Source organism: Grus americana, chromosome 21, assembly GCF_028858705.1.
Source record: "Grus americana isolate bGruAme1 chromosome 21, bGruAme1.mat, whole genome shotgun sequence".
Lineage (NCBI taxonomy): Eukaryota > Metazoa > Chordata > Aves > Gruiformes > Gruidae > Grus > Grus americana.
The window spans coordinates 939,273-955,533 of record NC_072872.1 but is presented as its reverse complement, the minus strand read 5'-3'; the positions used below and the strand labels follow the sequence as shown (position 1 = coordinate 955,533).

Here is a 16,261-nt window from a genome sequence, read left to right as displayed (position 1 = left end):
AGCAGCGAGTGAACCTATTGGCTCTTCCCCTCCCAGCCACCACCCCTTGCCCTGCTCCAACACCCTCACAGCACCCACGTGAAGTCCTGTGACACCCATGGCACGTAACGGCCCAATGGACTAGTGCTGTGAGGTGCCAGGGGAGGTTTTACAAACGCTCGCTTACAACATAACTCATGTCAGAGCTCAGCAAACGGATGGCGATGGAAGTCTTTGTGCCATACCAATTTCTTGCACTTCAGTAAGGCCGCACGTAGAAAGGTTCTGGAGATTCCCCCTCTGGAGATTTCCTCTGCCAGGCAGCCTTATTCACCTGCCACAAAAGCAGCTGGTGGAACACGGCACTGCCACGCTCCTTCCACCCCTTCTTTCCCATTTTGCAAACGCCAGCAGTGACGCCCCTCAATACCACGCACAGTAAATGTTCCCTACTGAACCGGCTAGGATAACATACGTTGCTGAAGAGCCTACAGCCCTTCTCGCCTGAAGAACCTGTTCCCACGCACGTGAACTGATGTGCGCTGCACGCATATTTAACAAAACTCTTTATTTACATTTCAATGTGTATATATATAAAAAAAAAAAAAAGATAGATGCCAATTATTAAATAATTTCAGGAGGACGTCAAGAGCGTGGATCTGGCCTGCGGAGAGGACTGGGGCAGCGGGGGAACTGGCTGGAGCTGGAACTGCACAGAGCCAGCACAGCCTAACCACCGGTGGAGGAACACTGAAACGAAGAAGAAACAGGTCCAAATTGCCGGACAGCCATTCCCAACTCATCCCACAACAGCAAGACTGTGCAGTGACACTGGGTGCCGCTACAGCGATTTTCAAGCGAGCGCTACTTGCTGCATGCACCAGCTCTCGTCAACCCTGAGCTAGAGAACTCCGGAGTCCTCCCGGGTCTCCACACCAGGCATCTGCAACTATCTCCAAACTTAAAACCAGCAGTGCCTGTTTCTCCTGGCTGATTTTCAAGGATCTGGACAAGTAACGGATTTCACTGTCTGACATTGGGCGAGATGAACGCTGTTCTTGTCTACAGGCAGCTGAGGGGCAGCAGGGTGCAGACAGTTCCTAAGACCTGGCTGGGAAGTAAGGAAGGTGGCACCAGCCTCATACCCAGAAATGAAAAACTTCCAGTCTCAAGTTGGACGCTGCCCAGAGAACACGTACTCCAAACAGAAAGGATCAACGAAGTTGCTGAGGACAACCCTAAAGGGGACCTGACCCATCAGCACGGGTCTGCCAGAAAAGCCTATTAACAAGATCGTCCCTATCTTCAAAAGCCCATAAATGCCACCAGAAGTACCAGGGAAAGGAAAGAATGATTCCATTCCCTGTTGTCCCTTCATCAAACAGGAGGAGCTCCCAAGAATCTGAAGTGCTGCAGAGCTGAAAGCCTTTATTATGGAAGTGGGGACACGTCTGTGGGCAGTTCCAGATGTCTCTGGAAATCATTCAATGGAAGGTCAAAAATTGTGGGGATTTGCTTTTGCCAGTGCCTGCCTGCCTGCTGAAATTTGAAAAATCGGCAACCAAAAGGCTAATACAGCAGATTTTTGACAAGCTGCAGCCCGACACATTGAAATCGAGACAGATTTGTTTAAACGCTTGTGGTTTTTACCGTGAAGTGGGCGGACAAATGGAAACAGAATACTGTACGTTAGCCTGAGCTCTATCTTGAGCCTATTGATTAACCAAAATGAAGCCTGAGTAATCATAAAATGCTGGAAACATCTCCCTTCGGATGAGGACGGTGCTATTTTTTGGAGTAAAAGTAAGACTATGTAACATGGTAATTCCTTGGCCCTTCAGTGGTGGCACTCCTGTGGCTGTACTGAGCAAGGAGGCTCAAGTCCTCTCTTCCTCCTCTTCTCTTCTTGATCCCCGCCTGCCCCGCACATGGATGCTCTGCTTTCTGGAGCCATCGCAGAGTTCACCAACCCGCAGGTGAAAGCAAAGCCTCCCATCCCACCCCCCAGACCGTCTGGGCAATACCAGCTGGATTCCTGCTGCCGTTCCCTTTCATCCGCTGGTTTCTAACGCCCCTCGGCCCCAAGGCAGCCTCACCCCATCCGAGGCACAGCTCCCACAACCCCAACTTCCCCTTGATGGCAGCTGCAAAATCTTGTCCCTCTAGCGCTGCCTTTGATGCTTGTGTAGCTCGGAGGGAAGCCAGTTCAGGGAGTTGAGCTGGCAAAACACTAACGCTGTTAGAGAAGCATCTTCTGGTGTTTCACTGAGCTGAGTCAGCTCTCTGCAGACTCGAATGAATGTGAAAGTAAGTCAAGAGAAAAGCACGGAGCAGAGCAGCCCAACGTTCAGTTGCACTGGGTGCCTGTGAAGACTGAGACTTACCATGTTTCTGTTTCATTGGTTTACATTTCCCCACACTGAGAGATCACAACTGGCAGCTTGGGTTTGTTATTTGGACCCGTAGGCACATTCTGGGGGACGAACAAATATATAACGTTAAACCTTATAAAAGCACAGCAAATCCAGGGAGTGACAGGTACTTGAAGACTGGCTACGAGGTGTCTGTGCAACATCAGGAACAGGCAAATCTAGACGCAGCTCTGAGTAACACAGAAGCACCATCACTTATTTTAGCAACAGACCCGGCCGCAAGCCCGTGAACTCTCTCTCTGCGCGGAGGTTCGGGATACAGACCAGACGGCTTTGAACGGGAGGGAAGGAACAGAGCAAAAACTGGAGAGCTCCTGGTGAGATACAGCAGGCATCGTGTCACTGGAGGCTGCTCTGGCTGAAATCTTTAAAATTACTCATTACGGCTGCAACAAGCAAAGCAAACTTGTATTTGTACAGAAGGGGAATCCAAGTACCAGAGAGTCACAAAGCAACCCCCGTTCTGAACCTCTCGTTCTGCTGGACTCGGCTGCTCTTCCATGAGTCTCTTACTCCTTCCCTTTAATTTGCCCCTCGCTGCAGCCACGCACAAAGCAGGCACACCCCAACCCTTCCACCAGCGCTTCTGGCGAAGAGGACTGCCAACACATGGATTGTATCGTGCTGTACGGTTCCCTGCACGTCACCTTTTCTCAACACCAAGCAGCTGTCAGCTCTGTGTTTGCCCCACTTGTTAGGTTCTCTCACGGCAAAGGCCCTTGTGCACATTATCCCAGGCGCGTGCCATGAAGTTAGCTTCGGCAGTCTCGAAGAACCCACTGTTATTTGTTAAATCTACTCATTATCCTGCCGTCACACCCAGTCACAACGTTGGCAGCGACCACCCCACCCCCCGAGCATATTTATCTTCGGCTCCTGGAAGCCCATCAGAAGATTCGCTTAATTTTTCTTATTAAACATGCTGATGACAGACCAGCAGAACTGATGATTTAGCACCCACTGAATAATCCCAGGCAATGGCACAGAAGTGATCTGCGTTACACTCTTGTCTGAGCTGCTGATGGAACAGATTTTCGATTCTGCTTCCTGAACAAATGCAAAGCATTGCAAATAAAGCCACAAGAACACAATCCCCGCTCAAAGACTAACCAGCAACCATGAGCGCATAGCATTTCTAAAGTCAATCTATATGACAGCCTTTGCCTCAACAGATTTCCTGCTATTTTATAATGATGACCACCAATAATACCAGTTATCAACACTGGTATTCCCTGCTATCCTGTAAACAGACAGCAGGAGAGAACAGAACAACCCTTGGTAATCCTCTACATGATTTTCCAACGTGGACATTCACAGAGGAATAGGCAAGTTCGACTTACTTCAATTTTTCTCATCACCAACAGCCCATCGACAATTTTACCTAGAAGGAGAAAAAGCATCCACTTCAATGGGGCTGGTTTTCACCCCCCACTCATCACAGGTACACGCATTTTTGTCCCTCCTGAAAAGTCTCGTGCAGCGTATAGCTATCGGGCACTTTGGGGTTTCTTACCGATCTCTAAACTGATAAAGGAAACAGTCCCTCTTAAAACATTTCCCACATTCTGAACAGATTAAGGGCATTTTCCCATCGCAGGGGTGGCATGTTTGGAGACCTACCTCCACCAGCTGTGCAAGAATACAGCGTGAACGCTATCAACGCAACCTTTGTAATGATGCAAAAACGGCAATGAACGGTATCCATGTTACTTAAGAACTGGAGGAAGCAGTAAGTAGGCTATCAGCTTAAAGGCTGGCCTTGAAATCCTACAGCTCAAGCGGCAGCACGTGAACAGTCAGGAATTCCATGAAACCACATCTGCTATCTAAAAACTCAAAGATCTAAAAACTGAGCTGAAAGCTCAGTCCTACTCTCTGACAGTGGAGAAGAAAGGTATTCCTTCGCTCATCCGTCTGTCCCTTCTGCACTGGCGCAAGGATTTACGTAGTAACACGATACACCGATCAAGGAACTGATCCGGATTGAAGCTAACCTGGGAAAAAAATGTTTCATTTCCACAGTGATCCATCTCGGTATCTGGCTGCACAGACACCTCTGCTGGCACAAGCCAGGGGGGAAGAGCAAGCAGTTCGTGGCTGTTTATTTTAGCAGCTGCGCCACAGGGAGTGTCCGTGAGCTGGTATGCCAGGCCTCCGCCGCAGGTACTCACCAAAAACAACGTGTTTTCCATCCAGCCAGTCACATTTGGAGCACGTAATGAAAAACTGACAGCCGTTGGTACTTGGACCACTGTTTGCCTGGGGGTTGAGAATGGCAAGATACGAAAAGTGTACAAATGAAGACTTCCCAAAACTGAAGGCAGAGCATCTCACGTAGGAAAGAGCTGTTGCTCTAGACCTAGCCTAGCTTATTTTTAGCTTATTGCTACACAAACCAAAGGAAGCAAGATAAACATCTGCAGGAGAGTTCCCTGTGCTGGGATGTGGCACACCACCGAGTCTGGCCGTGCCAGCACACGCAAGAGCCACGCCACCAACTTTTTATTATACTTCTACGAAGGCACATTCAGCACAAGACTGCGCTGAAATCGGGGCTCTAGAGCACGCTCCTGAAAACAGGCTGAACGTTTTGGTGATGAGTACTTACTGCTGCAGTATTGTCCTGGGGAAAACTGAAAGCCAGGAAGCAGGGCAGGGGAAAAAAAAGCAGCTGATTTCTGCTATTTGAAAGGTTTCCTCAAAACAACAACAACAAAAAAAAGGGGTCTGTTCTGATGATCAGGATGAGAAAGGTAACGATCATATTGGCACAGGGTTCACAGCAACGGTGTCATGCAGACGTGAAATTTAATTCATACCCAAGCACAACACCCAGAGCATTTGCGCTCTGCTAAGAAAACATCCCTGCAACGCTTAAGTCCATTTCAATTTTTCAAAGCTCTACTGACAACCAGGAGCTACTAAAGCCTGTTTCTGGGCTGACAATGAACTGGGCAAGTTTTGCAGCCGCACGACTGCACAGGACACGGTCACATCGGATTTTTACTTATCGCCAACCAGCTTTGGAAGGATCCAGCTGGGATGGACCATGGTTTGGCCCAGCAGAACGACTCCAGAGCCACACCACTTTAACACGAAGCTGCAATACCAGCTTGGATCCCTTCTCCTGCACCACGGGACACTTAGCTGTGTCATGACACCTTTCTGGGCCATGTTTTGAACTGGATGAATAGCTAATCCAAATGGTGAATGCCCAAAGCAAGTGGTTTTAAGGGCAGGGCAGCTGAAAAAGCTGGGGAAGAAGCAGTTGTGGGTAGGAACACTGAAGCACCGGCTCCACTTGCCCTCTATTGCAAAAGTCAGCGTATTGTTCCTATCAGGCAACATGCAACGGTTGCAGTTTTACCTACAATGTTGAGCAGGAAGCCTATGTTATAAAAGATACCATGGTAACGCTGCTAGGGCTTTGAAACTCCCAAATCTCTTTGTTTCACCCTTGCTGAGGTCAGTGTTTGATAACAGTACGAGGGAAGAAAAAAAACCCAAAACCCCACCACCACTGGCCACTGTATGAAAACTGTAAGAATCGAGCTATTCTGAAAGCTGATCAAAGCCTGCCCCAGCACTCCAACAGGTAACAAAGAAAGGATGCTGCAGGATCAGGACTTCTGTGGTACTCAACACATTAACCCACGAGTAGCCTTCTGACTCGTAGTTACAAAGCAGGTCTTTCAGACCTTGTATCCAATGGTGGAGATTTCTGTTGTCTGGCAAATAATTTATACACTCAGGAAAAGGGTACGGAGAAAGAACCAAAAGCTTCTTAGTCTTAGAACGTCTTTATTTTATACTCACCATAGAGAGCAGCCCAGGAGCAGAGTGTTTCAGCTTGAAGTTTTCATCTGCAAAAGGACCCCTATATATACTGGCTACTCCAGTGCCGTCTCCCTGTGCGAGAGAGGTGCCCAGTCAGCCACAGCAATTGCTACAGAACAGTTCCCTTTAAAAATTAAATTTAAAACCCCCAAGCAAAGGGACAGGGTTACACTCAGCCCAAAACTGACGCTCTACTGCCATTTATATACACCAGCAGCCAACACAGTCAGATGTTTCATTGCTGAAGAGGAACAGCAACTGGTTTCTAACTACACAGAACATCGTTTGCCATCCATATGTTGGCAGAAACCCGTGGAGATGGTAAGGATTAAGTCCAGGCCTCCCAGAGTGAGACGGAGCCTATAGATCGCTTGCACTTGGCAGGGTAAAGGCTGGGGACGTGGAAGGGTGGGCTGGTGTGACAAGGAAAGCAGAAGTGCTTGTGTGGAAAAAGTTGGCTGACGGTACGCTGACTTTACTGGAAACCGGGAAGACATTTCTCTGTTCAGCAAGGACAGTTTCTAAAATACAGAGTTTCTAATTTTTGCTGTACTTGCTACCAAGTTGAGACGCCTTGTCCTTACTACAAGCCCTAGCACTCGGATCTCAAGACGCTGATAAACGAAAGCAGCAAGGCCCGTAACAGCTGCAGACTGCAAGCTTTGACCGCTTGCGAGTTTGGAACTTTGCGGAAGCCTGACGCGTGGCTCACGTTGAGACACGTAACCTGTGGGACCGCTGAAAGGCCACCCTGCCCTTTGGTCCAGCGCTGCAGAGACACTCCGTATGATGCCAAAAGGACCGAGCAAGGACCCTTCAATAGAATGGCCTTAAAGATGCTGCAGCGAGGAACCCTCCAGGGAAAGCTGCAGAAGCAATGCAAACAGGTGTCCCTGGCATGCTCAGTTAAATTGACCATTCTGACAGTAATTTCCCTTTCTGTGTCCATTTCTCTGTTGATTTTCCCTTTCTGTGTCACTTCAGTACCCTTTCTTCTGCCTTGCTGCAACCTGTCTCCCTTCATTGCCTTTCTACTTAACAGATACATCTTTATCAGGCCAAATTAACAGGTAAACAAGACGCCGTTAGCATACCATGTGCAGCTCCACGTCTTTTGCTCTGCTTGCCTAGCCCTCGCTTCTTCTCCTCCTATTCTCCGTGGTTTACTTCATCTGTCAGCTCTGAGACAGGAACATATACCCTGCCCTGCGGGTCAGTGTGACCGTTCTTGCTCCCCAAGTGGCTTTGTAATAAATGTAACTTATATATTACGCATACTGGTGCGATCTGTAATGCTTGTTGAGCTTCAGCGGAAGTAATGAAACCCTCCGAATAATAGATTTGGTACTACATACAGGGCTACGGCTCGATATATCCTCACTAGACAATTGAGCAGCATCACAATTAACACCATTAGCTTTTTCACCCCCCTCATATTTTGAAACACTTCCAGAAATGAAATGATTTTACTGGGTCCTAGGACAGTGAAGAGACCCTGTGGTCCTCCAGCCTTCCCCACATACTCTGCTTATCCCCGAGTCAGAGCCTGACCACCACTGCGGCCACAAGGTCACTTCTATTCTGAGACAATTCACTAACAAAGAACTAATTTTGATTTCAACTCTCTCTTGCACTAGATACTTGGTTCTCTACTTAGGGTCTCTCTCCACAAAGCTAATAGAAATTCACAGGGTTTCTTGTTTGGGGCGACAGGAGAAGGGGGAAGGAATGACAGGGGGAAAAAAAAAAAAATCTTTGCAAGTTTGAAAAGCCTCTAGCTGTACTGCCGTGCTGTTTTTAGAGAGGAGATATCTGGGGAAGGAGAAGGCACGTTCACCCCAAGACTCCAGATTTGTTTTCAAGTACATTATAGTCTGGTGCAGGAAGACGGCAGCAACTCTATGAGGAAACCTCCAGTTACTACTGGGTACCTCAAAAAGAGAGCCCACAGATCCCACAAATCAGCATGGACCCTTGGAAACAGTCGCGTATTATACCACCTAGGAAAAGTACAAAAGGAGTACATACGTTTACAAAGTCCCCTCCTTGGATCATGAAATCCTTTATTACCCTAAGGAGGTAAAACAATACTTAGTTCTCAGTAGAAAAACGCCTCAGGCAGCTTAATGTGCAATAAAAAGGAGTTCTGCCTCGCAGCACAACAAAAGGTATCAGGGTCTATATGCTACAGTCTAAAATCTACAATAAATATCAACGACTGGTTGCCATCAGGTGATTTGGGACCCATCGCTGTCGGACCAGGGATCGTAATTAGGTGACAGATGCCAGGAAATGATCTCTGACCTGGCACACCAGGGACGGGGGATCCCTCCCAGTGAGCCCAGCGCACACATCTGACAGCACCCCCGGATCCCCCAAAGCTACAGGAGGACAATGTCAGCTGTGACCTACAAGCACCTCTCAGACCACGAATGCCTTCGAGGCAGGTCTCAACACCACATCTAGCTCAGATTGCTATTGAAGCGCCTAATTAAAAGCGGATGAATTACCTGTGGAAAGTGCTGCCTTTATAACCTATAGGGACACCATCTTTCCTGCAAGGAAATAAAAAGGAAAATCATTGCAGCTTACTGGATATGCCAACACAAAACCCTCCCTGGAGTTCAGCCCTACACGTTAGGAGCTGCCTTGAGCTCGTACAACCGAGCGCTGGAGCCTGGCTCTCAGCTGGTGCTGTCAGAGGCCAAGGGAAACCTCGAGTGGGCTCTGCCCGTTAAAGGACACGGTTCCCTACAACATCCATCCCGTCATCTTTACGGGATCCCACTGCAATTTGCAGCACGAGCAGGTGGGAGTTGCAGACAGGGCTTTTTAGAGCAACCTGACCATGAACACAGTCGTGCCCAAAAGGGAAAGTCTGCGATCTCAGCGACCGACTGAGCCTCTCACAACTTCTTCAGAGCAGACTTCCGTAACTCTTTCCTTTTGTACTGGTACAGTAAGGAAAACTTCCAAGTGAGCCTTCTTCCTACTCACCCGGCCCTGTTTCTCTGAGAAGGTAACTTAAAAGGACACTGTAACCCACTTACCTGAATTCACCCGTACAAAACTGCCTGGAAAACAAAAACAAAACAAAATAAAACAAAAAACCCCAAAAACAAACAAAAAAAAGAGCAGAGCGTGAGCCACATGTGAACTCTGAGGACAAAGAGGGCAGCTTTCAGCCAACACGCACTGACTCTTGTGCAGGATTTTCCTTACTGCACCCGGGATATCCCCAGTGAAGCGGGAACCGGCAGTAACTCCTTCCCACTTCTGCTTCAAAACAGACTTGCATGCTTTCTGGGGTTCAGGAGGTCAGATATTTAACACCGAGGTTGTATGAGACTGAACGCGGAGCAGGCACTGTGTTTCACAGAGAACAGGATATATCCATTTCTCCCGTGGAAGCAGGACATCCTTCCGCCAGTGGCGGAGAGCTCTAACGTGGCATTAAGGTACTGCCTTTTATAAATGCACCAAGCGTATCAGAAGCTCCACGGTGGGAGCAGAGAGGGACTGCAGTCCTTCACCCTCCAGGCAGATGGGTTCCCCTGAGGGATCAGGATGCTGCACGGTCACATCCCTCTAGGAACAGAGAGAGGAGCAAGGCAGGCGCAGCGGTTCTGGGAGGCAGGTGGGCACTCTGCCACCGGAGACATCCCCGCACCGTGAAGCCTTTGCAGCCCGGGTCCAGGCAGCGCTGCAGGAATGCCGGCTGCTCCTTACCTGAAGTTCTCCGCCGTTTTGGGTACAACGTCGGCAAACAGCTCGATCTTCATGCGGCCGACCTCCTGGGGAGGCAGTGACCAGATCACCCTTCCACGCCCCGCTCGCACACACCCGCCCCCCCATCTCCGCACCCAGGGAACTCCCCAAATTCACCCTCCTGCTGCATCCCCCATCCCTCCTGATGCAACCCTGCACCCTCCCCAACGCGCCCCGTAACCCTACAGCCCCACTGCTCCCCTGCAACTCCCTCCCGCTGCGCCCTCCAAGCGCTTTGTTGCGACCCTGCAAACCCCACGATGTGCCCTTGATCCCCCCCTCCGCTGCACCCCCATTGCGCTCCTACACCCCCACCAAGCCCTGCAGGCCCCCCCGCCGTGCACCCCTGACAAAACCCTCCCGGAGCACCCCTGGGTGCCCCCCACCCGCTGCCCCCTTACCACCTCCCCCGCAGTGCTCCCCTCAAGTCTGGCTGGCTGGCTGGCTGGCTGCCGTCTTCCCTTCCCCTTCCCCTTCCCCTTCCCTTCCCCTCCTCTCCCCTCCCCTCCCCTCCCGGTGCAGCCCGCAACCCCGGGGCCGGGGAGCGGCAGCGCCTTCGCCCACCTGCCCGCCGATGGTGACATCGAAGAAGACCACGGGGTTGTTGGGGTTGGACGCCAGCACCGCCATCGCGGCCGCCTCTCCCGGAAGCGGAAGTGGCACAGGAAGCCCCCCCCCAGCGGGGCCGGAAGCGGAAGCGGGGCGGGGCTCAGGCCTTCCTTCAGTTGCTCCGCCTGGCGCTGAGAGCGGGTCGCGGCATTCGCGATCCCGTTTCCGGGAGCTGGTGACCCAAGAGCACCTTGTCTCTGGGCCCAGCCGTCCCTGGAGTGAGTCCTGCGGCAGTTACTGAGCTGTGACGCCAGGCGACGCCAGGAGGGTGTCAGAGATGTGTCAGCATTGGTTTGGGATTGTGGTGAGTTGACCCTGGCTGGGGGCCAGGTGCCCACCAGAGCCGCTCTCTCACTCCCCTCATTCACTAGGCAGGGGAGAAGAAGTGTAACGAAAAGCTTGTGGGTCGAGATAAGGACAGGGAGAGATCACTCACTAATTGTCATCACGAGCAAAACAGACTGAACTTAGGAGATTCATCTAATTTATCACTAAGCAAAACAGTAGAGGAATGAGAAATAAAATCTTAAAACACCTGCCCCCACCCCTCCCATCTTCCCGGGTTCAACTTCACTCCCGGCTTCAACCTCTGCCCCCCTCAGCAGCACAGGGGGACGGGGAATGGGGGTTGCGGTCAGTTCATCACACGGTGCCACTTCTTCATCCTCAGGGGGAGGACTCCTCTCATCGTTCCACTGCTCCAGCATGGAGTCCCTCTCACGGGAGACAGTCCTTCACGAACTTCTCCAATGTGAGTCTCTCCCACGGGCTACAGTCCTTCATGAACTACTCCAGCGTGGGTCTCTCCCATGGGGTGCAGACCTTCAGGAGCAAACTGCTCCAGCGTGGGGTCCCCCACGGGGTCACAAGTCCTGCCAGCAAACCTGCTCTGGCGTGGGCTCCTCTCTCCACGGGTCCACAAGTCCTGCCAGGAGCTTGCTCCAGCATGGGCTTCCCATGGGCCACAGCCTCCTTCAGGTGCCTCCACCTGCTCTGGCGTGGGGTCCTCCACGGGCTGCAGGTAGAATCTCTACACCCCCTCATCCTTCCTCCATGGGCTGCAGGGGGATAGCCTGCTTCACCATGGTCTTCACCACGGGCTGCAGGTGGATCTCTCCTCCGGCGCCTGGAGCACCTCCTCCCCCTCCTTTTGCACTGACCTTGGTGTCTGCAGAGTTTCTTACATCTTCTCACTCCTCTCTCCAGCTGCAAAAGCTCTCTCTAACTGTTTTTTTTTCCTTCTTAACTATGTTATCACAGAGGCGCTGATTGGCTTGGGCTTGGCCAGCGGCGGGCCCGTCTTAGAGCTGGCTGGCATTGGCTCTATCAGACACAGGGGAAGCTTCTAGCAGCTTCTCACAGAAGCCACCCCTGTAGCCCCCCCGCTACCAAAACCTTGCCATGCAAACCCAACACAGGGATACTGGTGTTACCCTGGTCGTCCAGGGGTATCCTTGATCCGTCATGGACAGCTCTGACCTTCCCAGAAGCCAAGCCCATATCCCCATGCCTGGGCTGCTGCACTCCGTCCCGTGGTGCTGGCCCTGCCAGGGGAGCCCCTGTTGTGCTCCCTCCGAGGGCTTCTCTGCCGCCGGGGCTTTCCTTGCAGCTTGGCAGGGCCGAGCTTCAGCAGGGTTCAGGGCCTGGGCTTCGGGCATGCCTCCGCCGATTCCTGCAGACGTGCTGCAGTGCGGAGGGTAGACAGGAAATCTCTGATGCCCGGGCTGAGATTTCCATGGGCTCCGGCAAGCGGCACCTGAGGAGAAGGTGCTGACGTGCGTCAAGGTGACCATGAAAGTCATTCTGCAGGCCTTGACCGAAGGCAAGGACGTTGAATTTTTATACAGTATATATACACATGTGTCTCACATGATGGAAACCAACAAGAGGTTGTCTCAGCAGCTGAGCAAAGCCGAAAGAAAAGCGAGCAGACTGGAAAAGGAAGTGGGCCAACTGAAAGAGACTCTCCAGGAAAAGACATTGGCTTTACACACGAGAGAAAGAGAATTGAGTCAAGCCCATAGGTGTTTTGTCTTGGGCATCTAGTTCTCTTTGTTAGTGCGGTGGGTTTGGCTTTCCTGTAGGGAAGCTGGGGAGCTGCAGAAGGCTGCATCAAAGTGCTGCTGTGCGCGTCATGGGACCCGTGTGCCTGAAGAATACGCAGCCTTCTCCTCATCCTCCTCCATACAGCGTTGTAGGCTGTTAAAATATAAAAATGGCAGCAAGAGCAGGTTTTTTTGAGAGGGCTGGGCGTTGTCTTTCTCTTCCTGTTTCCTGAAGTTGCACCCTCTGCTTTAGACACAGGCAGCCGCTCAAGCCAGAAGAGAAGAGATCAAGACCACTGACACCTCTTGGAAAGAACCACTGATGCAGACAATTAGAGTTCTGAAACGGGACCTGGAGAGAGCATGGAGCATGCAGGAGGAGACCGCACGGCAACTGGCAGAAATAAAAAGCTCCAAATAGCATTATTTGCCTGACCTGGAGGGAAGAGTCCTTGCGTGCACGCATGTAGCATTTAAGGCTTTACCCCGGGTGACTCCACCTGGGACCCTCTCTCATTTCCCGAGTCCCAGCTCCCAGCCCATCCCCATCCTCTGTCTCCACCGGGTACTGGCAAGGGGGCCCCGAATCCAGACTTCAGCCTCCGACAGAGCACTCGGCGCTCACCCCCTCAGCCCACGGGGAAGCCAAGAAAAGCATCAGGCCCCTTGAGGCTGCCGTTCCTTGGGCCTCTTCTTAATCCCCGCTTCAGAAGAAGAGTCTAACCCAAAGGCAAGGCACTGAACAGATCCCTTTTGACTGCAGACGTGCTCTTAGGGGGTAGCTCTGACACGCCAGTGCCCATTGCCTCTCCCTGCCTGCAGCGGCAGCAACGCAGACGGAGACCCAGCAGGAGCATCGACAACGTTCAAGGCCGTTTGCCCCAAAGCACCACAGGACAGAGTGGAAACGAAGGAAGAGCAACACGACGGAAGGGCAGCCTCTGGCAGCCTTCAGCAGAGGTGGCTCCAGGGAAGCAGCAGCCTCGACACCAAAGCTGCAGCGAGGAAGTGCCGGCCGCGATGGGGAGGAGATGGCTCTGGGCTGTCCCCACCTACTGCGGCGGGACTCTTCTCCCCTCCAGGTAGTGCGGGTACCGCCGATACAGGAGGCGAGAGGTGATGGGTGCCCCAGCTCAGGGCTCAGCTCCTCTGTTCGCGTCTGGAACCCGGCAGCGCCCGCCAAGTCCTGCCTGCCGCCGCTCCCCGGGGAGAGGTGAGGTGAGGCGGTGCAGTGCCCATTCCTGCTGGGCCATGAAGAGGATCTGGCGGTTCCTGTGGGGCAGGAGGGCGCAGGGGGGGCCCGTGTCCTCAGGGAGCAGCGGTGGCAATGAGCTGCGGCCGGAGGGCCGGGACGAGCTGTGCCGGGAGGCCACCACCAGCGACTTGTCCCCAGTGCAGCCGCTGGTGAAGCAGTGCGACAGCAAGTGCCAGGACAGGGACGACAGGTAAGGGGTCCCGGCAGGCGGGTGCTCTTTGGGAGACTCCTGGGCTTTTTTCCTCCCCCAGGGCTTAGCTTTGTGCCTGTGGGTGCTCGTTCTCAAGGGAGGTCAATATGGAAAGGTGGAATAGGAAGGGGCCGTTATTACTGCCATAAGCAGGGTGTACAACTGGATGTGCTTTCTGTCTTTCCAGGCACAGTCCCGGTGCATGGCCAGTGGACCCCTGGGAGCAGGAAAGCAACGGAGAATCTGCTCCGGGCCAAGCAAAAGAGGTGTCAGCATCCAGCACTCCCCACGGGGCAGGAGCTGCTGGAGCTACGCTGCTTTCACCCACTTGGTGGAGCGCAGGTAGGACTCTCCAGCGTGGAGGAGGCGATGGGGAAAAGGCCTGTGGCCTGCCCTTTCGGCAGGCTGCCGTGGAGGCAGGAAATTTGGAAATGCCGATGTGGTGTTGCTTATGATCCAGCAAAAAAATGCACTGCCAGGCGTTGTCCCTGGAAAGCAGAATTCTCGAGAGACTGATTCCTTTTGGGCTCGTTTGGGCTCACTTTGAGTGATCTCCCTGGCACACAGAAAAGGCGCGGACACTGGGGGAAACGAATTCCCAAGCAGGAAAATAGATGGATTTTGAATCCGCATTTTGATAGGGCGCTCGCTAGGATTTCGTGGCTTTGCGGCCTGCGTTTGTGCTAAGATTGTCTCTGGAAGCATGACGATTTGGAAAGCACTCTAGGCATCAAGGAGTTGTATTAGCTCACTCTGGTTCCAAAAATATCTGGTTTTAATATAGACGAGCTTGCCGCATACTTGGAGTCCGTCTTCCCTAAGTTGCAAGCAGATGAAGAAGCCACCGAGGAGATCAAGAGCTTTGGTGGAGAGGTATGTAAACCCAAAGATTTTTAATTGGAATCTTCATTATAGGATTATATTGCATGCTAAAGCCAAATAAGACTTTTCCATGAATAATGTCTCATGCCGAGTTGTTGAAAACTCTTTGATCATCTGACTTCAAGTTGGTGACAGTCCTCTTCTGGCTAGATGAAATGCTGCCACTATCTCCTGTTTCGAGCTGATTTCCTCAGTTGTGTCCGTTTGCGTTCTTTAACTTGGACCAGGCAGAAGACGTCAGAGCCCAAATACCAACGGAAGGGCTGGATCCCTGCCCTTCCCACCTGAGCGCTGGAAGCGATCGGGTATTAGAGTTGTTTCTGAGAGAACGTGACCATCGGCTCAGTATACATACGCATGTGTCTCACATGATGGAAACCAACAAGAGGTTGTCTCAGCAGCTGAGCGAAGCCGAAAGAAAAGCGAGCAGGCTGGAAAAGGAAGTGGGCCAACTGAAAGAGACTCTCCAGGAAAAGACATTGGCTTTACACACGAGAGAAAGAGAATTGAGTCAAGCCCATAGGCAGGCAAAGAAGCGGTATGCTCTACACTTTAAGAAAGAACAAGAGAGAAAAGGTGCCGTCGAGAAGGCGGAACGGCTGCAGCAAGAACTGGCCCAGCTCCAGAGTGAAAACCTTTCACTCCGTCAGAAGCTGAGGAAAGCCGAAAGAAAGACGAGCGGGCTGGAAAAGCAAGTGGATAACCTGAAAGAAACTCTCTCAGAAAAGACATTGGCTTTAGAAATGAGAGAAAGAGAATTAAATCAGGCCCAGAATCAGGCAAATGAACTGGCCCAGCTCCAGAGTGAAAACCTTTTACTCCGCCAGCAGCTGGAAGACATGAAGAGCAAGACCGCCCAGGAACAAATGGTGAGTGATGCCGTGATGCCTTTGACAAAGTAGGAAAAGAGGTGAGGTGAGCACTGCCTTAGAGGGGAGCAAGGCTATCCGGCGCTTCTAAAAGTCGCCAGGTACAAGGTAGGTGCCTGGGAGTCCATCACTCAGGTCGGTTCTGGTTTGTCCTGGTTTTGTGGCAATTGCGGAAGGTCCTGGCAAGCCTTCAGACGTGCTTATGGACACGTATGTACATAGAAATGCTTAGGCATGCATTGGTTTTTGTTTGCGTAGCAGAAGAAGAGCGTAAAGGCTGATACGCAGAGTTGGCTATAGGAAGCCTTGCCTCTGATCGCTGGAGAAAGGGCCGCGGGACAACTCCAGCGCTTGCATCGGCATCCGATTTGGTTTTGGCATTATCTTAAGAAACA

The 16,261-nt window shown here is 51.8% G+C and overlaps 2 protein-coding genes across 35 annotated transcripts in view; one reads left to right on the top strand and one right to left on the bottom strand.

The window, feature by feature from the left end:
- Positions 1–530: 530 nt before the first annotated feature.
- On the bottom strand, positions 531–11,071 carry LOC129215759 (peptidyl-prolyl cis-trans isomerase H). Its single transcript, XM_054849499.1, has 10 exons — positions 10,581–11,071; positions 9,978–10,042; positions 9,299–9,322; positions 8,759–8,803; positions 8,277–8,319; positions 6,228–6,320; positions 4,583–4,670; positions 3,752–3,792; positions 2,364–2,452; positions 531–729 (listed from the first exon to the last, which is right to left on the bottom strand). Exons 1-9 carry the CDS (start codon positions 10,644–10,646, stop codon positions 2,384–2,386), a joined length of 534 nt encoding a protein of 177 aa, XP_054705474.1. The 5' UTR covers positions 10,647–11,071; the 3' UTR covers positions 531–729; positions 2,364–2,383.
- LOC129215757 (hornerin-like) overlaps positions 10,817–16,261 on the top strand; it is a 56,917-nt gene continuing 51,472 nt past the window's right edge. For 15 of the 34 annotated variants that reach the window (XM_054849475.1, XM_054849478.1, XM_054849480.1 and 12 more), the window contains exons 1-3: positions 13,890–14,115; positions 14,303–14,457; positions 14,900–14,988. In XM_054849475.1, coding sequence (XP_054705450.1) covers positions 13,922–14,115; positions 14,303–14,457; positions 14,900–14,988 — 438 coding nt within the window. In that variant the 5' untranslated portion in view covers positions 13,890–13,921. The other 19 variants (XM_054849473.1, XM_054849466.1, XM_054849470.1 and 16 more) reach the window with 11 other exon arrangements.